Source organism: Fulmarus glacialis, unplaced genomic scaffold (genome assembly GCF_000690835.1).
Source record: "Fulmarus glacialis isolate BGI_N327 unplaced genomic scaffold, ASM69083v1 scaffold1817, whole genome shotgun sequence".
Taxonomy (NCBI): Eukaryota; Metazoa; Chordata; class Aves; order Procellariiformes; family Procellariidae; genus Fulmarus; species Fulmarus glacialis.
This window is the reverse complement of record NW_009222386.1, coordinates 4,566-31,400: the sequence shown is the minus strand read 5'-3', so window position 1 is coordinate 31,400 and position 26,835 is coordinate 4,566. Positions and strand designations below refer to the sequence as shown.

The 26,835-nt window shown below is 39.7% G+C and overlaps 1 protein-coding gene across 1 annotated transcript; it reads right to left on the bottom strand.

Annotated features, from left to right (window-relative positions):
* Positions 1-19,800: 19,800 nt before the first annotated feature.
* On the bottom strand, positions 19,801-23,581 carry FLRT3 (fibronectin leucine rich transmembrane protein 3). Its single transcript, XM_009581417.1, has 2 exons — positions 23,536-23,581; positions 19,801-22,410 (listed from the first exon to the last, which is right to left on the bottom strand). The coding sequence occupies exon 2, from the start codon at positions 22,363-22,365 to the stop codon at positions 20,416-20,418; it is 1,950 nt and encodes a 649-aa protein (XP_009579712.1). The 5' UTR covers positions 22,366-22,410; positions 23,536-23,581; the 3' UTR covers positions 19,801-20,415.
* Positions 23,582-26,835: the final 3,254 nt, after the last annotated feature.

Below are 26,835 nucleotides of genomic sequence, written 5' to 3'. Positions count from 1 at the left end.
AATCGTGGCTATATAGAAAAACAGAAGAAGCTTCAAATGTTTCTGGGCAAAAGCGAAGCTGTGAAGTCTGTAGATTATTGACACCCATAGCTAGCAACTACTGTAAAACTACAACTTTCTCACTTCCCTTAATGATTTTGTTGGTTGTAGATGCTTGAGCAAAGGAGAAATACGTTTTTTAACGTGCGTCTGTGGTCATTACGCATGTGACTTAGAAGCCATGCTCTCGATTAAAGAGCTGACTGGGGTTGACTGTTGCAAAGACACCTTTACCACAGATGGCACAACTTGCGTCTGAACTCAGAAGCCAGGTTTCTGTAGAGGTCTTTCAGGTGAACGAGTATTTTCTTTCAAAGTGCCTCTTGGGGTTAGTATCTCCCGAAGAGGACCGTGCTGAAAACCTTCTGCGTGGCGAGTGTAATTCTCACCTTGGGAAAAGGGCTTAAAGGATTCCCCCGTCCCTAGGGGCGTTTCAACAGTTCTACCTTTAACTACATCAACTAGATATAAAATATGTATGAATATGTCTCACTATGCTTTGTGACAAATTGAAGGTATAAAAGTAAAGCCTACTCAGATAATGGTTTGCTGTATCTTAGTCGTAGGGAAATTAAAAGAAAAGAAAATCCATGAATGAAATTTTTGTATTTTGTTCTAACTTAAAGGCTAATCTCTTTGAATTGACAACTTGCTACCTCCCTGAGAAGAGCTTAGTCTTTTTGAATCCAAGTCCTTAGTCTTGGAGATGTGTTTTATATAAATATTTTTCATTTTAAACTGTGACTGGAACATTGTAATATGCCACCTAGAAAACGATGCTGGTGGAAATACTGTTTTTTATAAATATACCTGCCGATATGGCCATATATTGGACTTTGTGTACAGCAATCCCGTGCATCTTCAGAGCCCTTTGATGTGCAGCCTTTGAGGATAAGAGATTAACCTCTTTCCCGGGTAGACAAAGAGTTCTTATTTTTCATCTTTTTATGGGACCTTATCCAAAAGTCATCAAAGTCTGTGGAAACCACCCTATTTACTGCAATGGGAATTGAATGAGGAACATGATTTCTGTGGTCCGGTGTTTAAAAAAAAACCAACAAAAACTTTGCAGTAAAGTCATAATTGCATCCAGATGAGTTTCTCTAAGTGGTTGTGAAGCAGCTGGTGGAAACGCCTTGATCTGACCAAATTCAGCATGCCACTTGTTTCTGTATGTGGGAAAATCTGACACAATCTGGAAGTAATTAGTCTGGAACCAACAGCCCCCCTGAGCGGTCCTTTTAAAATGAGTTGCAAATAAAAAGGCTAGAAAATCCTTAATACAGGGTATATATCATCTGCCGCGTGTTGCGGAAGGTGTTTTTATCGGTAACTTGGCTTCTAGGGTGTTTTAATGTGCTTTTTTTTGTGCATCAAGCTGTATGTGTGACACGTTGTACAATGATGGTTGTCTTCCTATTCCTATTCTGTTTTATTCTATTCTTCTGCACGTGATGCACGTTATGCAGTCTTTTGGGCCAAAACCTCTTTTTACATTAATATATGGGACACTGGACTTGAATTTCTAAGCAAGACTCTAGTATAGTGATATGGGCACAGGAGCCTTTGCTTTCCTCTGGACCCTTTTGTGTATTGCTGCTGAGGAACTAGGAAATCTGAATGAAACACTCATGAATAAAACTAAGAAAAAAAAAAAGTTAAACAGTGAAATGGAGATATACGTATATGTAATGTTCAACAGCAGGTTTATTCCTTGTGCTGCTCCTCTCTTTGCGACGGGGCACGTGGTGATTCGTTCCCAAGCACAGCAGTCTCGGGGCAGAATGTCATCCTGCCTCTGACAGCATTCAGTAGCAGCTATTTAAGGAAGACAATAAGAAAAGACAAAAAGGTAGTAATAGCTCACCAGAATTATGTTCCCATCTTCAAAAATGGGCCATAAATGTATCTCACCAATTTAAGTGGAATTACTTGTGCTGGTTCGAGTAAGGGAAGTACGAAGGCAGTGGCCCTATATCTTTTTTTCCGAGAGGTCGGTGCTGAACGGCTGGGCTATTACGGCTTGACCAGAGACCCTGAAAAAACAGGGTTGGGCAAAAGAGAGAAGCAGCTAAAAATTTTAAAACAGTATGATTTTTTGAGAGGCGGCGTACACAAGAATGGAGGCGTTCTTACGTATGCTTTTTAAAATAGCGATAGTACATGGGAGATGTATTTCATAATGTAAAATGGGAAGAGGGAACAAAAGAGGAATTTGAGAAAAATGCACTGATGGAAAACCAGCAAGATGTAATATACGCTCAAGCTTCTAAAACAGAGAAACAAAATTAACTTTTTAAATTCTGTTATGATTAGCTGAGCTTTAATGTAATACAGTAAATCTCTCAGCATTATGTAATAAAATTAGTCAAAAGATGACAAAAGCATAAACAAAGCACTAATGAAAAAGCCTTGCAGGACTCGTATTTAAATTGGATTGTGCCTGTTTGATTTATGCTGGTGTGTAAGTACACTTGGCTCAAGTGTTTGTGGAAGCATGGACAGTATCTTCTTGCTCTGCGTTTGCTATTCCTTTTCTCTTTTTTTTTTTTTTTTTTTTTTAAAGCTTTGGAAATACATTACTAAATATTATAACAGCATTGTCAATTATAGGGTACTGGGAATAGATAAGTCTGTCGTGCAGTCTAAGAATATAATTAGGAACAAGCAAAAAGCCATATTTTACTGTAACATGGTAAATGATGGAATTGCTAGAATGTCATGAGCTCACTTGGCTCAGCTTCGATGCACGTAAAACCCATCAGCGGAAAACTTTTCACTTGAGCAGTATCAATGCATTTTAAGAGGAAGCGTTGCCCTGGTGTCATTTAGATTGCAGGCCAGAGCTTTGCATGTGTTGGTATTTCAGGAAACAAAATACATGCAAATATCCTTTTTTTTTCAACATCGTTTCTGATGGTACCTCTGATGTCGCCGTGATACTAATGATGGTGGCAACTGCTCTGTTCGTGCATAACGTGCATAAGCCTGCAAGCCATGCAAGCGCTGTTAGCTGCTTTTAAAGCAAACCCAAAAACGAGTTACATAGATTAATATCTAATTTATAGCTGTGAAAAACGACAGTTAACACAAGTGGCTTATCAGGTTCCATACCAGCTCCTTGCCTTGTGTCCGAGCCTTATTTCTGTTCCCCCTGTCTGCTGATAGAAATACCGCTTGATGGTTCATCAGTATGTTGTTTTCAGCTGTAGCATGCAAATACTGCCAATGTTTTAGTATCTCAAGACAGTAGAGCTTAGCTCTTTCCTATTTTGATTCGACATGACAGATACATTTGAAACCTCCGTTCTGAACAAAAGCGCCCGGATGCTGGAAGCTGCTCTGTAGCGCAAGTTATAAAGAAAGTAGCATAATGCGGTGGAAAAGATCGAAGAAATGTATTAAAACTGAGTACTTCTTTGTAAAATGTAATCAATTTAAACGAGGAAAACAAGACGATTGAGTATAACCAAACGTAGTGCTAACTGCTCTGGGATGAAATAGGATGGACTGGGTGCTCAGATGTCTTCCTGCTTTCAGAATCCTGTTTGCTTGCAAAACTATTCTTGGATTTATTTATGCCTTGCTCTCCAGACAGGCCAGGAAACTCCGTGCGGTCGCAGCAGAGCAATTAGGACTGCGTCCTTGTCCCTAGTGACACGGTACGTCTGTAGTCCTGTTGCAGAAGGCACATCTGTACTGTATTTTTAGGGCTGCATCTTAAATGGAGCAAGTATCAGACTCGCCGTTCGGCGCTATCTGCTCTGCGGGAGGTGAGGATCTCTCGTGCCCCAGCACGCCGGATGGCGTGGCGTGGCGTGCCGGTCGGCATGCCCCGGCACAGCCCGTCCTCACGTCGCCCGCCGTCTGCAAGGCGGTTACCTGAACGGGCGCAGGTGGGAGGCAGCGTCTGTCTGAAGACGCCTTCTTGAACGGTGCAGGGATGAGGTAACTTGGTAAGATTTAATGGGTTCCACGTGACTTGAGTCGCTGATACCGATACACTGATTTATGTGTTGATGTCTATGACAAGCACCCAGCCTCCTTTGAACCCTCCACCCTGGCCTGCGTTACGGAGATGCAACGAGGTAATGCTCATCCTTTCGTGGTCTCAGTCCGCCCACACGCACCATATGCAGAATTTTTCCATAAACGATGACTGTCGGGATGTATATGATCTGAATTTAAGACAGTTGCACGTACTCTTATTTTTCACATACAACTGTTTAGCTATATTATTTATCTAACTAAACCTAATTGTTGAACACCCAAATGAGGCCATTTGTTGCGTTTTGAGAATGCATCATGCGATGCTTTTTTAATGAAGGTCCTGATATCTGGTATCTTCTTTTTCTGTTGCTCAATTTCATTGGATATCTTGCTTTTGTTAATATAAATGCTCTTATGGGAATTTTTATTAAGTATGACAATACTGTTTGCATACCCAGTTACAGAAAAATGGCTGGCTTTTCAGAAGTGCCCGTTGTTGGGTGAATCTCATTTAAGGCAGTGGTAAATCCTTCATTAGTATCAAAACTAGTACACTTAAAAGGCAACACACAAGCAATTTTGAAAATCATGCGCTAAGAAGGTCTGTCTGCGTGCAGGAGTGACAGGATAACAAGATCATTGCTTCTGTTACAATGCTAGAATTTGGCTATTTGCATAATATAGAGCAGTAACATTTTAATTTACAATTCATGAATAAGCCTTTCAGACAGTGGTTTCAGACACAACTGAAATTTGTGAATGCTTCTCAAGTAAATTGCTGGTTTTGAGCACATTTTGCTACTTATCTGGAAGCCGAAATTATACTCAGATGCCCAAGCCCGAAAACAGAACGTAATTTGGCATTTGTGCATAAATGGTTTCTGAACCAGGTGGGGAAGCGCTGAAATGATTCTGTATTTAGTTGTGCATGTAATAGGTAAACTTGGTTATTCTGTAAACATATTGCAAACATATCGGTTTCTTTAATTAGGTAGCTATAAAGAGAAAAGGCTACGGTTTAGAACAGTGAATCAAAAGAAACCTTTTCTTTTTTTTTGATCAATATTTAAGGGTCGCGCTAGTACTGGAGAAGCCCTGCCTGCTTTAGAGCTGTAAGAAATTCTGGTAGGTTTGAAAAGGACTCCTGCGCGTACTCTACGTGACTAAAAGATATTGCTGGAGCCTTTCCTGTGGTTGCTGTGCTGGTCTTTTGGGTAAAATGTAAGATAACTCATGAGGTGGGGCCTGGGAAGTGTCTGGTGGTGGTGTTCATGGACTGCATGAACCTGTCTCCCAGCAGCGGGATTGTGGTGTTCCCCGATGCCAGGAAAGTTGTGTGAAGATGAATGTAGGAGTAGTGGCAGATGTGCTGACTAAAGAGCTGCATTGGGAGGTGAAGAGCTGAAGTATAGATGGAAGATAAAGTCATGTATGATGTCTACGTGATAAACGCGATAAAAACTTGCTGAGGAGCAGCTTGGATTACAAAGAACTTTTTGCCTCTTTCATGTCTCACGATAATGAAACGGTCCATTTTTATTCAACATCTTTCAAATAGGGTTCTAATTAAGCGATAACTAGTGAAATACAAGATTAAGCATCAGCAAATCTCTGGTGGTGCGACACGTGCCCAGGGCAAAGTCCAAAAAAGTTCTGTAAAATTTGTGTTTGAAACAAAGCAAAAATAGTTATTAGAGTAACAGGAGACAGATTCTGTGCGTGCAAATGCAGATTGAATTAATTTTCTTAGTGCTATGCTGAACTGAAAAAAATGTAAAATTAAATATATATCCCTTTTAATGTGGTTGCTATATCATCACCACAAACTTTTAAAAAATGCATCTGTAACCAGATAAGAAGATGCTATCAGGCACTTTTAATTTTAATTAAGGTTTAACCTATTGGAGGAATAAATATTTAAAGAATTAATTAAAATGCCGTTCACTGAATCAGAGATTTCAGTATAGGAAATGAGTTAATTGCAGTATCCTAGGGGATCTGTGCTTTGCAAGCTGTTTTGTAATGCTAAAAAAGCATCTTCATGTGGATGATAGGGACCTCTTGGGAGAACCAGAAGATGATGATGGCCACCTTTTCGGTTTGGTTTGAATAAAAGTAGTTGCTGGTCTTGCCGCATCTGTGCGTGTCAAACAGTCTTTCTTCAGTTTCTGTTTTTCTTCAGGGTGGGTGGCTGGCACACATGCCCAAAATACTTGAGATAATTGGGCATAATTTGATTGCATCATGGTAATCCTGTATCCTGCAAGAAGGGTTTTTAAGGTGGTTAAAATACCTTTGAAGACTGAAGTCTTTCACACTGTCATTCTTGATAACCTTGTATGACCGTGAGTTTTTTTTTCCTTCTGCTGAACATACGAAGTTACTGCTGGAGTTGCTCAAGGATCAAATCATGCCTTATTTAATATTTTCATTAGCAGCCTTTACAGAAGAATTAGAAGCACGCTAAATAAATTTGCCGACTCCAAAGCCGAGAGACGTCGGCAAGGCCGGGGAAGGACTGGATTATTATGTGAGAAGAACCACTTTCCTCTGCCGTTAATTGGTTTCAGGAGAACGTCATGTGCTTAAGGACGGATGATATTAATTTATTCTATAAGCTCAGCCTCATCATTTGGGAGCAGCAAAGGATGAAGGTGTCCTGCTTGTATTTAGGAAGAGGAGTTAAACTGCCACAGGTTGAGGAAAGGTAATTAGGATGATGGTGGAAGGATTGGCCAGCCTTTTTGCGAGTAGCCTGGAAGAGCTTGGCTTCAGCCTCGAAAAATGAAACCTGAGAGGAGATAGGATTGCTCTCCATACGTGTTATTTAAGTTAAAGGATGGTTATTTAACTTCATTTAAGCGCAGTTACTTAAGCTAAAGGATGGTTTTAGGAGGAGGCGTCGGGTGTAAACATGGAATTTACTTGGGCTGGCAGGCGGGTTATTTCTCACCCCCCGTTTGGTGCTTCCCTGTGAGCATGGTGCCTTGAGCATTAACTAGTCTTGGCAAACCCCAAGGTCAAGCGCTGGAAGTAACTCTCTTCAGAGCACATTGAGGAGCTTGCTTTAAACGATTTCTTTGAAAAGAAGGAACAAAACTTCCAGAGGAGAAGTATTTAAAAAGCGAAGGTAACGCATAGGCAGCCCTGTCTTCCTTAAGGATTTACTGCTGCTCTTGGTTGCGTGGACGCGCCAGACTTCTTCCGACACCTCAGAGTAGGTGCCAGTCTGTCAGATTAGCTCAACTGAAATAAACCTTTCTCCCACTCTCTGCCTGCTATCGGCCCTTTGAGAGGGAATTACCTTTTAAAATGTAGTGGGGTGTTCGCTGGGCTCTTATTCTGTGGTTTTAAACTAGTTTTTAAATGAGCAGAGAGGAGGTGAAAAATGTTGGCCACTTGTAATACTGTCATTAATGATCTCATCCTTTGAGCCAGTGTTTGTGGAGAGATGGCTTATCTTGAGCCGTTCCCTCCTTTCCTTGCCTGTTTTCCACGAGAGTGTCTCCTATTGTGTTAAGCCAATAACCCTTTTTATATAGGTCAGCGTATAGTATTAATGAGCTTTTATACCGTGGTTATAAATGTCATGCACGTTTCTTAGAGTAGGAGTGGGGAATAGAAAATATTGCCTGGATTTGTTCTTTTCTTTCCAACAGTAGCTGTGTGAAACAGTTGACCTTCTGATAGAAAAAAAAAAAAAAATCGCTTTCATTAATCAGAGCCTTTTAGCTTTTGTCATTTAAAATGCAATCCCAAAGACCAAACGTTGTGGCGCTTGCCTTCAAAAGCACGTGCTTTAGGAAAATCTTAAAAATGAAGTTGCTGTGAGATAGGTGTGCCTGTAATGAGAGAATTTTACAGGACAACTTGCAAGTAAAAGTTGAGAGCTTTTATTTGTCTTGTGAACCCACAGTCTGTTCAGAAGTGCTCGGCTGTGATGAACCTCTGCTTGCCAGCAGAGCAACGTGAGTTTTATCACCGCCTCAAAAGGCAGCAGAATTAGTGCCGATAAAGATTTATAAATGTGGCAGGCCTGGCTTATACCAAGAGTAGCCAGTATGTTTGACTTGCTGTAGCGTGTCCAGGTGTCCGTATGGATGGCAGGTGTAAGAAAATAGATTGCATAGCCCAGAAAGCAAAGTAGTGGGAAAGGTATACAAGTAGCTCATTGTGAGGAGGTGGTAGCAGCTCTCCAAGGCTCTTGCTCCTGCCTTCTTGAATGTCTGGATTGCAGAGCACCCCAGTAACGTTATCCTTCAGAGTTTCTGCTGTTTAATTTCCTCCAGCAGCAACACTCCAGCGTGGCGTTACTCCGTAAGACGAGGTAGCCCTAGTGCTGTCATTTCCATTTCTTTTTCAGCCACTGTTGTCTTAGTAAACAAAGGGTTAAACCTGTGCAATTTTGCTTTATCAAATGGTCCTACACTACTGCAAACAAAGAAAAGGGGAAGCTGAACACATTTGAAAGTAGTTTAATAAATTAGTATTAGTATTGTAATTTGCTCAGTCTTTACTTTTGGATTTTGGCTACTTAGCAAAAATTGCGTGGAAGAGCTATTAATTTTACCATAAGAATGATAATGCCGTATACAGAAAAATATCTGACCATATGTTTGTATCTTTATTTTAAAGGACAATGACTGAAGAAATTTAATTTAAAGGGAAAAATAAATTATTATTATACATTATACTTTTGAAGAAAATGGAGAACAGATGGATTTAGAGCCCTAATTTTCTTATTTGCACTATGGCTGTGCATAATATGAGCTTTTGAGAGTTGAGGGTAAGTGTCATCTGAAGAGCATTCTTGAATGGAAAAGTAAATATCACAAATTTTGCAGTGTTAAACAGATGATCTGATATGTACTTGCATGGATTTCAGTATTTTATAGCTGTTTTCATATCTGGTTAGTACATTTTACGTTCCTCTGGCATATTGTGCCGATTCCCTCTATTGCTGCTACAGTTGAGCTAAGCACTACTGTGAAGTTGTAAGGTCCCTTTCAAGCTGATTACTTTTAAAAATAATTACTGAGGAAACAGTATTACCAAAGGGCCTTAAAAGGCTTATTTGTAAAGATTTTTCTGGACACAGAAAGTAAATACTTCCAGGGTTGGAATATGGAAGTTGGTTGCTACAGTGGGCACGAGTGCTTTTTCTGTTTTTTTCTTTTAATTTCCTGCTAGTTTTATTCTCATATGAAACACCTGCAATTATCATCATTGCCTTTCACCATATAGGGCATATTTGTTTTTTTTCTAGGCAGGTACAATGATTACTCCTGCAAAACTGTCAATTTAATGACAAACCCCCCAGCACTTTGCAGTGTTCAAGGAACCTGCAACATCAGCATATAATCATGTATCACAGGTATTAAGTAGCGAGCAATTCCTTTACCATTAGAGAAGTAGTCAAATCTGGGTTAGTCCCCAGGAGAATAAAAGATTAAAGGTCTTGGACAACTTCCTAGTGCCGGCGTTCTCCATCGGGCGCCTCCCTTTTTTTTTGTCAGGGAAACGCTGGCAGTTGTTCATGTGCTCTCCGAGTCCTGTGCTGAGGTCGCTTGTCCGTGGGCTCACAGTGCTGCTGTCCTCTTTCGAAAGAAAGAGGTGCTTCGGATTGGTGTGCGGTGTCTTGGCATTGATGACGGGGCTGCCCTTTATATGTCTGTCCTGCACCTGAACGGGTGACGTGCCATGAATTTATACCATTTACTCAATTAGGTCATTGGGATGCATAATGCCCTAAAATAACCTCGGTGCCCCTCTTAATTTTTTTGTTAATAGTCCCAAAAGAGAAAGAAATAAAAATTTGGGTTTTGTATCTTGGCAGTGTCTGAAAATCGTTGGAGGAGCTGAGGACCGCTCCGTTCTCACTGCCGTTGAGCCTGTGGTCCTTTTAATATAGCACTGACCTGCTCAGCCAAACGGTAAATGTCATGGAGATATCTTCATGTTTGTTTGGGTTTTTTTGTGTGAGGTGAAGCAAACTTCAGTAATCCCTCATCTGATCATGGAGAGTAAATTTGATGTTGCTTTTGGGCATACTTATTCCGTATCCTCTTTCTTACTTGTTTTCAGGAGATAAGTGACACTAATTTGCACTTGCATAGTTCTTCTATCTTGATTACTGAGCAGGCTGGATGATGTGAAGATTAGCGATGACATTTTGAAAGACCAGACGCTTGCCAGTGTCTTTAAAATTCTCTACTTTTTCTTCCTTGTTTGATCAAGCCCCAGGGTGAGACGTCAGAGGCAGCTTCCTACAAGTTCAAAAGCAGTAGAAAACATGATCCCTGGCTTGTTCACCAGATGGAAGTTCATCCTAATTTTTATTTTTTGCAAAGGAAGCAGTAAGTGTGGCTGTCCATTGACCAGACCTAGCACAGGTAACAGCACCTGCTGGAGCTTCTTCTGGGCAGGGGAAAAAAAATCTTTTTCCCCTCCATAGTGGCATTTTAGCAGGTTGTGAGACATGTGAACAAATGCCTTGGCAGGTCTCCAACACCCGTTGACGCCTAGCATGGTTATTTCCCTACTTCCGCTTCATTCCAGGGAAGGCTCGAGCATGTCCTAGATGGGTTCATCAGTTAATGGTGATGGACCTGCACGTACCCAGATGTGAGCTGCTTCTATTTTAAGACATGTTCCTTTTTATTGTCTTTAAGCACCAGTTTATGGCAGCGCTGGAGAGATTTGTATGAGTGACTCTGAGAGACTACACATTTTATTCACAGATTGACTTGCAAACCTTAGAAAGAGGTCAGTGACGTGAGGATTTGACCTAATACCTTGCTAGAACTAGTGAGCAAAACAGAGTAAGAAATATTTTGAAGAGCTAGATTTATTTTGCTTCTCTTGAAAGTATTTTCCCACTGAAATCTTTGTGTCAGCCAAACGCTGCAGAATTTTTGCATAATCCAAACTAAGCTTTTGTTAATGCTTCACTAGTATCCTTTCAACCTGCTGAATGCATTTTAATTGATTTGGAGGGATTATACTGAAGGATAAAGTTAGTCTTTATTAGCAGGAGGAGAACAACAATAGGTAATACTTTTATTTTTTGTTTTTAACAAAACAGCAGTATTTAATGTGGCAGTGAGTGTTTTCAGTAGCGTTAGGTATTCCGTGGAGGAAAAATAAAATACCTGTCAAAAATGTGCTGATTACGGCAGCTTGCCCAGAGCTAAACTCGTAATAAAACCTCCTGGACTGGAACGGGGTGCCGTTCATGCTATTTGCCTCCTGAGTTGTTTTTGCAGCGTGTAAACCCAAAGCCAACAGCTGTCAGGTCGCAAATGGCTGAAGAGCTGTGTGGCGAGGCACCGCCGAGCTGCAGGGCTCCTGTCCTTTGGAGGGGGTGTCAGCCGGGCCCTGGCAACGGCGGCCGGAGTCTGGAGGAGCTGAAAGCGTGGAATTAGAAGAGCTTCCATCCTTTGACTTTGTACCGGATCACTGGATTGAAATCACTTTGATAGGTGCTTTTTGAGGATTTTGCAGGGTTGTTTGTTTTTTTTATTTGTTTGGGGCTTTTGTGGGTTTTTTTTTTTTTTTTGAAGTCTCTGGAACTGTATGCTGGGCTTCATGCCCTCTAGTTTTGCAGCAACACTGGTATCGAGTTTAACGTGGACGTTAAGACAATCAAGCCCATACTTACTGCATCAGCAGGGTGCTCCTTCATGGGATGCTGAATATCACCTTTAAATCAATACCAAAGAAAGAAAGTCCTTCTCCCTTCCGAATGTGATGCGGTTGCTTTGGGAACAAGATGCATTTCTTGCATGAGCAGCTCCCTGGGTCCTTTTGTCAATATAGCTGGGTTTGTGAAAGTTGTTTTTGGTTTTTTGTGGTTTTTTTTTTTCTTCCTATCAGTAAAACAAGGAATCTACCTGCAGCATATTGTAGCGCACTTAATTTCCTAATTAGCGTCTTAGTGTAATGTCTCTCCTTCCTTTCCCTTTTCTCCCATCTCTAATAGCCTAAGAACTAAATTGACAAACCACTTTTTGTCCTTTTAATATTTAATGACTAAAATGATAAAAGTGTTAAAAAAGTCAGTTGAGAACACAGGGGAAATGGGAAGGTGTTGATGAACCGTGCTGCACAAATTTCCATTTACTTTAATGCAGAATGGGGGGGAAGGGGGGAGGGAGGTCTTAATTGAAAGGTGCTCATGATAGCTGGCATTGGGTATGAATTCAAATAAACCAAACCTTTAAAATTTATTTCACAGGTAAAACTGAGCATTATGTCAAATCATCCGTGCTTGAAAGCTATGTCATTCGTTCTTTGGGGGTTTTTTGGGGTTTTTTTGTGGTTTTTTTTTTTGTTTGTTTATTTGGTTTTGTTTTTTTTTTTTAAAGCGTAGCATAGGATAGTAACAGATTTCAGAGTTTGGGACAACATTTTTTTGGACAAAACCAAAAATTTGGGACAAAATTGTTTTGACAAAAACAGTCCCCGTTACTGTTGTTTTGGGTGCATTTGGCTCTTCTTAATGCCTCTGACAGCTCCCAAGGAAAACAGCGATCAGGGCAGCCCTGTCATCCCAGGGTCCCCAGGCCAGCAAATAATGAAAAACTTCTGAGCACTTACTGACGACAGCTCCCAAGGAAAACAGCGATCAGGGCAGCCCTGTCATCCCAGGGTCCCCAGGCCAGCAAATAATGAAAAACTGAGCGCTTACTGACATGGATAAGCCATGATAAACCAAGTAGTTATTCTTATTTTCAGTATAAGTCAATTTTCAGTAGTAGAAACGTTATTTTGTGTGTTGCATCTCTCCCCCAAAATTCTCTTTAATTGACCTTATTTATTTGGACTTTGTCCACGTAAATACAGCCCAGAAGAAAGCAGCGTTTGAGAGCAGCTTCTTGGGAATATGTGATGTTTTTTTTTTTTTCTCTTCCCCTTAACATCTTGTATTTTTAAGCTCAGGTAATAGTGGAGATTTCCAGAGTAAAAATTTTGTGATGTGCCTACCTTTGATTTAATTGCAAACTCTTTAAGGAGAGTTTAGCACCATTCCACTGTGTATCGACAAGTACAATTAGCGAAGAGGTTTTTGTATGTAAATCAGTCATGTTTACTGAACAAACTCTCTCAATGAGCTTTATTTAAGAAAGGGGGGAAAAAAAGAAAAAGAAAAAAAGTAGAAAGAAGAGCTTAGAGGTAGTTACGGTCCTGCTAGTGCTCAGTCTTCTTGACGCTTCAAGGTACTGACAAAAAGTTTTCTTGTAGTCAAAAGCAGCAAGATACGTAACTGGGAGAGCTGAAGGGTCTAACAGAGCCGTGGATGAGCTGCTTATGTCCTACATGCAGTTCCATCGCTGCTGTCGCTGCCTTTTCTCATTTATCTCAGGAAATTGCATGAGGTCAGCAATTTAGCTTCCCCAGCAGTATTCTCCTGTACCTGACTTCTCACTTCATTTGACTGCTAAGTGCCGAATTTCAGTGACCAAAACAACTTGCAAGATCTGGGAATACTATGAGGTTTTTTTCTTAATTTTTATTTTAGTATGCTGTATGTCATTTCCGTATTAGGGAGAAATGAAATGGTTTTTAGTGGATGAAGTAGGTAACATGCCATTAAGGAGTTCTTAGAGTAAAATAATTGCTTTAAAGACATTAGGCACAGAGGTTCTGCATTATCAACTAATGCTCTAAAATTATGTTTACTCGCTGGGTTAGCACTTTCCCCGTATATGGCTTTCTATGTGTTAATGAGCTCGTATTCCTTACGGGCAGTAAAGTATTCTGTCAGGCTTCAAAAATAAGCGTCTTCAACATCTCTTGTGAAGATGATTGAAACCAGGTAAAGAAACAAAAAAAACCCCAGTTTCTGTAGTTGTCCACATTCTTGTGGTGGTGTTCAAACTGTGTAGAAAATGAAAATAGACTGAGTTTCTAGTTTATTTCGTATTAGAGGAGTGCAATGCGAGTAACTTTTGTTTCTGATTAATGTAGTTTAAATAGGGGATGAGCATATAATACACGCAATCAAGTGTGTAGGGCTTATACAGGCTTGGGTTTTGCGTGTACTTCGGAAGTAAGAATTATAATGTGACTTCTTAAATCCTCTGCTTTGTCAGAACATCAGCATTCCTGGGCAGAAGGGTTTGCCTTTTTAAAAAAATTTATTTATTTACTTTACTACTGAATCCATGGTAAAAAAACACTTACGTTTAAGGAAGCCAAATTAACTCTGCTTTACACACACAGAGCGATAGCCAAAAATGACGTGTAGGGTAAGGACGCTTCCTCTTACTCTCTGTTTGAGCTGCTAATGCTTGTTCTAGTAATTTAGGAAACGATGTTAATGTAGCAGGGTCAGAGTTGGACAAAAGCTTAGATTTGATGTGGTGTGCGGTGTGTTTCCCAGCCTGAAAGATTTCTGCTTCTAGTCCATAACTGCGTATGTAACTACAGCTGCTCGTGTGCTTTTCAAAACTAAGAAGTCCCCCATTTTGAATAGGATCTTACGGTGGTGAAAGCTGATGTCATTACCCTAGTGCAATTCTTGCAATAAAAGTGAGCTTTCAACTTAAAATTCTGAAAAGCGTTATTGTGAGGAGAGAGGGGAAAGGAAAGTTTGTGGGGAGCTCTTTTACCCCACCACCTGCCTTAAATGTGTGTTTACAAATCACTTTTGTATCCACTGAGAACTGAAAGATTTGAGTGAAATTATTTATGCCTCTTAATTAAAAAAAAAAAAAAAAGAGACAAGAAAAAACCCTGAACTAAACAAAACCAATCCCCACACCCCTAGAAAACATTTGTTTTCTTGTAAAAGCCAGTTGCCTAATAGGCATTTATCAGGGACTAAGAGCACTGGAGGAAATCAGTATTACATCAATTGGAAGTGCATTTCTGATCTAAATAATTTTTAAAATATTTTGCATAAATTAAAAAGTTAAATTATGCATAATATGTGAATAATTTCATCCTTTTGTAAATGATGTTCCCACAGTTAATAATTGAAGAACATCGCGCAGTCCCTTGGTTTTGAACAATTAAATCTTCCACGGCTGTGTCTACAGATAGATACTCCTTAAGCTCAGCGAGGGGACAGGAGCGCACGCTAGCACTTGGCCATGATCGCTCCCTTTTTTTTTTTTTTTTGATTACTTAAGAGGGCTGTTCAGGACAGAGTATCAGCCTATATGAATACTATCAACCAGCTTGAACAAGTCAGATTATTTAATTAGCCCTATTAAGATGCTTCTATTTTTATAACTTATTTATGAGTGCTTTTGCTAAGCTTAGAAGGTCCAGCTTCAGATTTCAAAAAGCGTTTTCAGCTCATGTTGTTGTTAGTAGTCTTGAGGGGTTTTATACCATGACTCCACAACATTTTCATCCTAAGAAAACACAAAGGGGCTCTGAAAAGTTGTTGAAGTTGGGTAATACCCTTCTGCAGTCCTGGCCTGCAGGTTTCAGGTGTAGGACACTTACAACGCCCATGCATGATGAACGTTTGCTCAGTTTCCATAATGCATGTTGTGTGCCTTTGCCTTAGACCACCGATAATCCATAGGATGGTTGTTTCTTTTAACACCCATTTTGTTGAAGTGTTTTGGTTTCCCCCTAGGGCAGGAATGTTCCCCAGCCATCACTGAAAGACTACCATAAAAAAATTAGTATCTTGCTTGATGTCCAGTGCTGGTAAAATGCAGGTGATGCTTGTTTTGAGCTAGATGCTCTGTCACCGATTTACTGAGATCCAGGTACTTCATGTGTTTTTATCTAGATTTTTTTTGAGAGGAGCAGGAAATTGTTTGATGAAGTAACTATTAAAATTAAATCAAACATGCATATTAAAAAAAAAAAAAAAAAAAATCTTTTAAAGGAACAGTGTCCAGAATCTGATACCTGTTTGAAAAGGCTCTAATTTCATCACAAGGGCGGGACTCCTATTCTGCCACCCCCAAAATTGAATTCATTTGCAAAGACAAAAATATGCTTGCAAGTGTAAAATGTCCATGTCTGAATTCAGTCAATGGGCTTTTCTTTTCTGGCTAAACCGCTCCTGACTAGTTTGGAAGAAGAAACTCCCCAGTTATGGAATAACTTTGTTCTTTGTAAAAAACAAAAAACCAAAAAACAACAACAAAAAAAACCCACCACACAAAAACAACAACCAAAAACAACTTCCCTGGTGGTAAGTGCTGGCTTGTGGCTCAAAGCTTTTGTTGTTGTTCTGGTGTCAGTGAAGAACAGTTAATTAAGCCAAGGTCAGTCCCAAGGTGATGCTGAAACAATATATGGATTTGGAAGCAAGGTTAAGGTGTTTTGAAAGCAGAAGGGTATCTGTGTGAATTGTGGGTCCATCCAAAACTATCCAAAACAAATCATCTGCCAGCTCACGTTTGAAGATCTTACCCAACTTTAGTTGCAGGTGAATATGCAAAATTGCATCCCCTTACTTAGCAGAGAAGTCTATATATGTGCTTAGTGCGTTATGTCATCAGTAAATTATTTTAATAGCAAATAAGGCTTTGTTACTTTTGCTCTTGCTTTATTGCATTTGCTGCTCTACATTCAATATGTACAGCATTGGCACAATATAGCTTGCATGCTAGCTAGTGCATTAGCAGAAGAAATGGTAACTGTGTTCCGAGACCAGAATACTTTGATATTGGTACTGTTAAAGCCAGGAGGAAAAAAAAACCAAACCCAACAAAAAACCCAAACAAAAAACCCCAACAGTTGTTGCATTTCAGGCTGTTGTACAAAGCTAGGAAATAATAGCTTATAAATGAAGCAAATTTAGTTCTGGAAGGTACTGAGATGAGACAAAATTAAGATTGTTTTCAAAGTACCAGGAGTTTTTTGGAGTCAGCTTTCAGGTTAAAACAGAACTCTGAGCAATTCAGGATAGCAATATAAATTTTAAAAAAAAAAGGGACAATAATAAAGAATGTAAAAGATACTTGGCATAGTATTTTAATGTGGAGGATGCTGATTAAATTAACTCTGCACGTAGGTTTAGGCAACGCTGAAAAAAATTCCACTCCTTGCGCCACAATTAAATATTGAACAGTACACTGCAATAACATGGAATTAGAAACTTATTTGCGATAAATTTAATGTGGATTACTGTTATTTTGATAAATGTGTTGAGTAAACTGCTCAATGTAGTAATCCGATTTGCCTACGTATGTAACTGTCTAATAGAATGGATTTATGCATGGTGCTAGAGAGCATTGCATGCTATAACTGCAGCGCTATGATAAGTAGAAGAATCTTGAAGAGACAGGCATGACATGGAGCAGAACAGAAATTTGTATAAATATCAAAAGAAAAAAATACAGAGTTTAGTTTGAAATCAATCTTTCACTTGCCAAATTAGTCTTAATATTATGCATGTTGCCTAAAAGTTGCTGTAGAACCTAAGGAAGATCTTGTATGCATGGATGTGCCATTTTTTCCATTGACACCAGTTGTAGGGAGGACACCAGCTCTCCCTACAAACCTGGCCTGGTTCTCTGCGGCGGACAGAATCACTTGTCCAGGTTTTCACTCTCTTTCTGGTGGAGGTGAACCAGGAACAACCGGGCCAACTTGTTGAAGTTGCTTTGGATTTGCATAGTACTGCCTCACAGTGCATAAATTTCACATGAAAAGTCCTCGTACTTAAGATTCACATGCAGTTATCTCCTCCTCAAATGGCAACTTCTTTATAGCCCATATGACCTTTGCGTGGCATCACCCGAGATGCGCAGTAGATGGTATGTACCATTAGGAGGCTACCTCTGGCCGAGGTGCCTCAGAAGAGGCGTGGGAGAGTACTCATTGAGTGTTACTTTACCCTTTTCACAACACAAATTTGGAGTCAACTAGGAGAGAGGTTTTCATGTAAATAGCTTGAAAATCCAGCAAAACCTATATAATTTTGTTATCGGAGAGCCGATGGCAAAGAACTAGTAATCTATTGCCAGTGAGCCAGCCATTAAATGCGTCTCTGATATAAGAGGTCCCTATATGCTAGCTTAGATGAAAACCAGGTCCGTCTTCTCCATCTGTGTTGGTTTTCCTTTCCCGCGTACTGCTCAGGAAGCCTTTTGCACAAGAACGTAGTGAGGCTCCACGTGCTTAGTCTTGGCTTTCTTGCCCTTCCCTAGATTGGTACCTGATGGAAAAATAAAGCAAAATAGACTTGTTTAGTGCATTACACAGAGCTGAGCATATAGGTGTTTAGCAAAACATGCCCTGTCTGTTATTTTTGGCATCGTGGATCCAATTAGTGCTCCATGTGAAGGAGAAGACGTGATTTGTGTAAGGTCGGTAGGGAAGCACAGTGCTGCTCCTCCATCTGGGACTCCTCCACTGCTCAGGAACTGCAGGAGGCATTTTTGAAGGTGAGGTTGAGGAAACAGTACCATGGCACAGGGGGTTTGGAGAGGAACTTCCCTGGGCACATCTGGAAAATGAGGATGAAAAGAGCTGCGTGTTACTGGAAGTTTTGGGTCTGTGCAGTTAGATGGATCCCTGGCAGGAGAATTGTTCGCAGGCTGACTGCTGAAACCATCAGTCTCGGTGTTTGTCACTGTTTTTTCTTGTCATCTTCCATCCTTTACCACTCTTAGGGAAACGGACAGGCCAAGCACTGCTAAAATTCTCTTAAAATTGAATTGCTTTTGGTATACATGCCTTCTTGTCTGAGATATTGTCCAAAATATTAAGTATTTTTCTTTTTATTTGCTGTTTCTGTTGAAAAAGAAATCCTATCTCAGAAGGTTGTAACTCCATGCCTTCCCTCCCTTTCATTGTTGACACACTTCAAAGTTGTGAAAACTTGTTTTCCAAGTAATTTATAATAAAGAAACCCTGGAAGTGTGATACTGTCAAGTTGAACAAAGGAAAAAGTGAAGCTCATGATGTGAATAGTAGTAGCTTCTGAGTGGGTTTCCTATCAGTGCACTGCAGGTGTGTGGCATTATTTTGAACTAATTTTTGCAACTTTATTCATCAATAAGACCAATATTTTTCATAGTTAAGTTACGTATGAAAAAGTGGGTATTTTATTTTTTTTTCCTCTTTTTTTTTTTTTTTTTAGTTTTTAAAAGCTTGATACATGTAGCGTTGGATCAAGGCACATACAAGAGGCCAAAGGGCGTACAAAGCACTTTGGTTTTTAGTTGAAGAAACAAATGATTATGGCAACAAAGAGTGGCTTGGGGTTTAAAGGTGAAATAGCTCATAGTTCAGTAGGAAGACAGAAAGAAACATGTTACCTTACAGATTTATTAAGGAATTTTTGGAAAACTGTGACAGTAATGGGCAGTATTCCTGACTGTAACGGCAGTATATCGAACACATACCTGTATACTGTTTGAGTATACGCTTTAAAACAGCTGTATTCCCCAATTGTTTGTTTACCTTCGTGACTAAAGTTTTTGAGACCTTGCTTATATTGCCTGGGTTTTTTGTCCTGCTCTTTTTCTTTATGAAGCTGCACTTTAAACCCTTTTCCTGTTCAAAGCAGTCTCTGTCCTCCTGCCGTTGCCTCTCAAACGCCTGTGACCATCCATCACTGTTTTCTCTGTAATAAGCAGACCGCTGGCTTCGATAACCAGAAATCTATCCCTAAACCACATCTACCCCCTTGGTTTCTAGAGCCTAGCACGTATTTTAAAATTCCTTGTTAGGAATTTCGTTATACTTTCTTCCAGGGATCAATTTTTTTTTTTTCCACACGTGTCAACCGCTTCAGTCTCATGCATGTCATCGATTTGATTATTTTCATTTAAATTGGATTTAACCATTGTTGAATGGATATATCCAGACAGCTGATATTGCCCATTACTACACGCATTTTTGTTTATTGAATATTGTTGTGGTTTACAGATTGAATAGACCCAACGTTGGAAGTTCTGTGAGTTTTTGCAACCACTTCTTGATCTTCCTGATTTGCCAGGTTCAACATTATTTTATTGATACCAAAGTGAAAAATGGCCTGTGCTTACACTTACAAGGATCTCAGATGAATGTTCTGACTGCTCAACACGGCAAGAAAATTCACTTTCACAGTCAACAAGTCATCTTACTCAGTAGAACACAAAAGTTAAATGGTCTGTAACTTCAATATTAGCAAGGAAAATACAGTACAAATTACTAAAAAATACTAAAATATAGAATTGTGGTCAGGTATCCCCACTACATTAATCGCAGCAGTAGCCTGAAATTTGAAACTTTTAATAAAAAGTTCTTAAATATAAATTATATGGCAAATGTACAGTACATTGCTTTGTCAGTCTTTTAATCCAGTGTTTTGCAGTAGAACAGCAACCGTTAAGTCAGTCTTTTCTCGTTTTCTTTAAAAAACAAAACCAAACCAAAAAAACCAACAAAACCCAAACCAGTCTTTTGTGTCCTTCAGTATCATGAGTGTGAATGATCTGAATCTGGAATACCACTGTCTCTGTAGCTCCTGTTACTACTGCTTTCACTGTGGCTGTTCTTGTACAGATTCATGCCGTTAGGCGGGAAAATGGTGTGTATTACAAATTCCTCCTTGGACACTTGGTCGTTGGTTATTGGTATCATCTGGAAAGAAGTCTCCCTGATTTCTAGGATGGAGTTATCCTTCTTGGTTCCCGCTTCGGCGTAGTCATCTTTTCTCCGGCGTCCCTTGCTGTAGGCGCAGTTCCGGGAGAACAGGGACCCGTTTCTGTGGACGTACCAGCAGACCAGGGCCAGCAGCGCTATGGCCACCAGCGCCACCGCGCCGCCGATGATGGCGGCCAAGGGCAAGCTGGAGTTTTTGTAAGGTTCTTTCTCCTGCTCCCGGTTGAGGGTCGTGGTAGGGTTGTACATCTTCAGAGGTGCCGTCTCGGTCTCGATGCACTCGGGCGTTTCGTCGGAGAGATAGATGTTGCTGGTTTCCATGGGAACCATGCATACACGGTATGGTGATTCTGGTTCGAGAGCCGTGAGCAAATAGTCGTTTCTGTCGCCCGTAACTATCGTTTCAGTTATAGATCCAAAGGCAGGGCTGTGGCCCATCTTGAGCCAGCTCAGTCTTAAAGCAGTCATTGGCAGTGCAACCTTCCAGGAGATGTGAATAGTCTCCGTGCTTACGGATTTCACAAATATCGTAATGATTTTACGTACCGGGCTTGCTGTGGTTCTGTAGTTTTTATTTAGGTTGGGAGTCTTGATGTCTGGTTGTTTGGTCACAGAAACCGGCCAGTGTCCCTGGGCCGGGTATAACGTGTTTGGTACCACAGTAGTGATTTGGATGGTGCTTATCATGCCATCGTCCTTACAATCAAATAGTTCCGCGTTGAGGTCTTTGATAGCCATTCCACGTACTTTCTCTGGTGCCTGACACATCAGTCCACGTACGTTAACTTTTAAAGGCAATGACTGTAACCAGTCGCGTACCCATTTCATTTTGCACCCGCAGTGCCAAGGGTTGTTGCGAAGAAACAGTTGAGTTATGTTGTCCAGATCATCAAAGACGCCCTGAGGTAAATTGCTAAGATTGTTATTGGACATATCTAGTCGATACAACTGCCTTAAGTAAGAGAAAGCATTGGGTGGCACACGGTTGATGTGGTTTTCTTGAAGATAAAGCTTTCTTAGGTTTGTTCCGGGCAAATTTACCGGTGCGGCTGTGAGCGAATTACGGACCAATGACAGTTCTGTAAGATTGACTAGATTCATGAAGACTTTGTCTCCTAATCCGTGATTATTTAGAAGATTTCCGTCTAAAACAAGGCGTTTTAGATTTGTAAGGTCTTGAAGGGACAGCTCTGAAATCGTGGAAATACGATTGTCATCCAAGCGTAGCTCTTCTATCGTTTTAGGCAAACCCCAGGGAATGGTGCTAAGGTGATTTCGAGAGAGAAAAAGAAGTCTGAGATAGATGTTGTCCCGGAAAGCTCCATCCTCGATGCTAACAGCGGAAACAGAGTTATCATCCAAATGCAGTTCTTCCAGATAAGGAATTTGTGAAAGTGAATCATAAGTAATGGTCCTTATATTATTCTCCTGCAAATGCAGTTCCTTAACGTACTTAGGGAGGTTAGTGGGGAATTCATCTAGGCTGTTGTGGTATAAATATATTCTTTCCACCCTAAGCAAGTTCTTCAGTTCTGAAGGAATCCCAGCATTATTTATTTGATTGTTCTGAAGGAAGAGGGTAGTAGCGTCCTCTGGGATTCCTGTAGGAATAGACGTCAAATCGCGATCATTACAATATATGAAACCCATATCACAGCGACATACTGAAGGGCATGGTTTGGCACTAACAGAATAAGGTGCCATGTCAAGTAACAGCCCTATTTTAGTCCAAACTAGGAAGATGCTCCAGGTTACACTAATCATGGTCAGGAATGATGAGATTTGTATACAGTTCTGATCTTCAACAATCTAAAAAAACCAAACAAACAAAATTATCCAGATCATCAGTGAAGAAACTGCAATGAATATTCAACTTCAACATTACCGAAGACATCTGAAACACGCATATTAAACTAAAATTCAAGCTCATAGACGCATTTTACTTTCTCTTCCTTATATCAATAATTGTACTACTTGTACTAATTCAATTAAGTTAAGAGGTTATTCTGCATAGTAATTGAAAATAATATAATGTAGCATGTCTGATCTGTGAGTTGTTTTGCTTAAGCAAGAAGGCTCTTTCTAAGGATTCCTTCACATTTCATGTGTAGAGACAATCTTTGTTTGCAGATACCAGGTAAGTACAGAGCTGAAGTCACACCAGAGTTCAAGTAAATCATTCCATATCTGAAAGATAAGAAGTAATTCCTAAGCCAGCTAACTACCCAGGAGCCCTTAAGTGAACTATAAAGCTCTTAACCAAACCCACAAGTTTTAATGGTAGCTATTCTGGAGGTTCAAAAAAGTCCTAATGGCAAAGCATAAAATGCAGACAAAAGAGCAAGGGCCAGCTAAAGACTTTTTTCCAAGGTTTTCCGAGTGCTCAACGTCACGTTGTGTATCTTACAAATACTGCAGCCTACTTTTCTTGGTTTTTGAACTGGAATGTTTAGAAAGGTGAATGTTACAATTGGTAGGTAGATAACAACCTGACGCAGCTGGTAGAGCTATGGTTTTCTGGTTGACTGGATGGAATATTTCATTACATGCTTAATTTCATGTTTAAATATTTGTCATTCTCAAAAGTCTTCTTACTAAGCAGTACACTAATAAGAGACTATTTGGCAGGTTTAACCACATTTTCCCATCTTATTAGTTCAAACTGTGCAGGGTAGGATAATATAAATTAACTCTTGAGACTGAAATTGTACTTTGCATTGGTAGTGTGTTTGTATATTGAGCTCAGGTAATTAGCATTTTTATAGCTTTTAAGACAACATAATTCAATTACCATTGTAATTAGGGTTGTGAGAACTTCTGCAAGATGACCTATGCATTAAGCGATGTCATGACCTTTTCTCTTGTGGGTTCATATATTAATTGAACTTTATTCTCTGAGGCACAAAAAGGAAAAGAAATTAATATTGATCCTACCGTATTTAAAGGTATGAGTAAATTTTGTGCTTGAGGATATCCAGTAAAAAAAAAGTCTTTCTCACGAGTCACTCTTACGGTTTACTCCATGGAGCTGTGTTTTTCTTGGTGGTGTTTACTCAGATGGTCCTTCTCGGTGTGTGTTTCCTGGCACGATACTCAATGAGCATTCCAACCAAGATTTATCATGGTACATAAGCACACCAGGCCGGGGCGTAGAAAAGCTTCAGCTTCCCTCTATTTTTGTCCTCGTGTAAAGTCTGTGAATGAAGAGCCTCTTTTGTTTGGTTTAATGCCTTTAGCAGGAATTACTTTCTTTGTAACTCTTAAAAACTCTTCTGTGCAGTGTAGTAGTCAGAGGTGGTAACTTCAGCGCCGCATGAGGGAAACTATTCATTATGCTGAGGCTTGAAGGATGGCAGCCTCTTCAGGAGGTCACGATCGGGGCTGCTTTTTCCTGTCCAGAATTATCCAAGTATACGCTTTGTACAGTAGCTACATCCTGATACATCCACGCCTCTCTGAGAGCGCCGTTTTCCAACTCTCGCTTTTAACACTTCTTCCAAATTTGTAATGCAGGAAAGAATTCCTCCTGCGCTGCAAGAGCGCAAGTTACTCTACCGTAGAAACATTAGGCAATTCAGATGGTTTTCTTCATCAAAAAAAAACCCCCACAAAAATATGATTTCCTTCCCAGAAAACTCCCCTTTTAAAGCTTTCCTTGAATTCTATTTCCTGTGAAAGTAAAAACAAACAGAAAAAAATCGGAATTAATAACAACAGGTGGACACTAGTATTCAGAGGGGATAATATATCCCCTAAATATAGGGGATATATTTATATATATCCCCTATATAAATCAGGCTATGCTTACTGTATACATGACTAGCACATCTTGTTTTCCCAAAATATTGGTATTTCAGCAAAACACAGAGCTCTTTAAGAAAACGTTTTGCTGTTTAGTCTCATGTTACTGCAGTTTTGCTAGAACTAGTTTTTCCTTCCTTTCAGCAGAAAATAAAGTCATCCTGAATTGACAGACAGTAACAAAATATTTGTAAATGATGTTTCCCATCTGATTACAAATACCAGTCCTGCCTCCTTGGAGGAGGCCAAAATGGTTCCTTGCTTTGTGTTCTTGGTAAACTGAGGTAGATGATGAGTCTCTCCTTGGCTTTAAACGTAAAGGGAGCTAATTACCATTCAGTAGTTACTGGATGAAAGGGAAAACGTTTTCGCTAAAATACTGTATTAATATTTCACATCTGCAACATGCTGATTCTGAACTGGGGGCTAGCTAGGCATCTGTATCAACTCTTCGACAGCAGAGATACGTATGTGGGTTTTGTCCACGAAATGCGCTCGATTTGCTGTCTGAACTTTTAGGCTATTGTATTTGTCACTCTGCACAGTGGAACTGGTGTTTAGATTAGCATTTTATCTGATTTCTCTAATTTCAAAAAAAGAAAAGTATTTTCAGTCTTGGCTGTTCCTATTTCTTGAAGAACTCTAATTACTGGGTTATTTTTGAATGGTGTTTTTAACTTGGGCTACTTCGTATCACTATTGCAGAGAGTATCCACAGTGAGATACCAAGTCTGTGTTCCCTGCGAGCAGGTAGGTAGGATGTGTGAAATAGAAGTGGTTAAATCTGAAATTAAAAAATCCTTAACGTTTACTTGCTTCTCCCTTTCGTGACTGCATGTTGTCCAGAAAACCGAGCACAATCCTCAGAACTGAAATCCTAGGAAGAAACAGCATACTGAGTAATGCTTGCTTAGCTGCCTTCCTATGAGCTTAACTAGAGAAGCTTCTGGTTCTTCATAAAATAGTAGACCTAAACAGAAATAGTCTCTGTTTTAAAACTCTCTTTTGCAATTTGAAGCAGGTCCATCATTAAATAGATCAGCAGTACTCCTATAGCAACAGGAAATACGCAATGATACAAAATTATTGACACAGATACAAACGATGCTGTTCTTTTTCACAGAAAAATGTTGACTGTTTAAAAAAAAAAACCCACAAAAAACCCCACTGTAGAGATGGTGTGACTGTCTAGCGAGGGAATGGCCTCTTCTTTCCTGATGCTGCTTTCATGCTCATCTGAGCTTTGTTTTTGCACCTTGTTTTCAGCAGTTGTGTAATGAAAATAGTCACTTAAAATGAGAGACCCCCACTGTGGCATAAATAAGTATTTTAATGTATGGTTTATTCAAGGCGAGAACTCAATCTGTGTGGTCACATTTTAGAATATAAGGGAATGCATATTTTTTGGTAACTTATGTAATTTGGGCAAATTATGCAATCAGTATAAAATGGAACAACAAGGCTCCATATTCTTGCAGTGTCCAGTTTTCTTGGTCTGTATTACTGAAGTGTTTGGGAAAAGAAATCCAGGCTCTATTCTTAAAACTTTGAAATAAACAGATGCTTGAAATAAACAGATGCTTAACAGCTGTATGAAAAATGGCACCTCTTAGGAACTAACATGAAGTTGTGATAGAGGGTATTTTCTGGAGGTATATTGTGAAGCAGGAATATAAATTTGTTAAATAGGCCTTTGAAGGCTACAATAACTTATAAGTACTTAAAAAAAACCAAACCAAAACAAAAAAAAACCCACCACAAAACCCGTAAATTTTCTTTAGACCTTTTAGAGACATAAAAAACATGTTGGTATTAAGCAAAAGAGAGGCTCTAGTATGCATACATTACATATCCACACACGAGAAAGTAAGTTCATTTGTTTTACCTTTCTAGCATATAAACTGTTTCCTCTTTGCTCCATTTGATAGTCATCCCTTCATTTATTGCCGCTATTATAATAGCAGTAATGTGTAGGATTAAAATGAAAGCACTAAAGCTCATTAAGTTCTTGGAATTTTTTTTATCCCTTCTCTCAAAATTACATGAAAACAAGAAAGAGAAAAATAAAAGCAGGTCTCTTTGGAGAAGACAACACTGTTTCAAAAATGTGGATTAAGACTATACCCCCCACCCCCTTTTCTAGACTTAGAATAGTTTTCTTCAGGTTTTGATTGTTTGATATCTTGCACTTCCCTTTTATATCTCAAGCCATAGCTGAAAACAATGTTTTTGCATATCAAAGGCTCCAGTGATCTGTCTACAGAGAAGAAGGGAATCCTGCTGCCATGCTCCAACTTTCCCCTTCTTGAGCTGTCTCTAAATATTCCTTGACATCAAGTCATTAAAGCTGATCCGGCAGGATGAAAAGAAAAGTGACCCCCACTGGTACAGACACTGTGTCCAGGTTTCTGCAACATCAAATTGGGAGGCTTC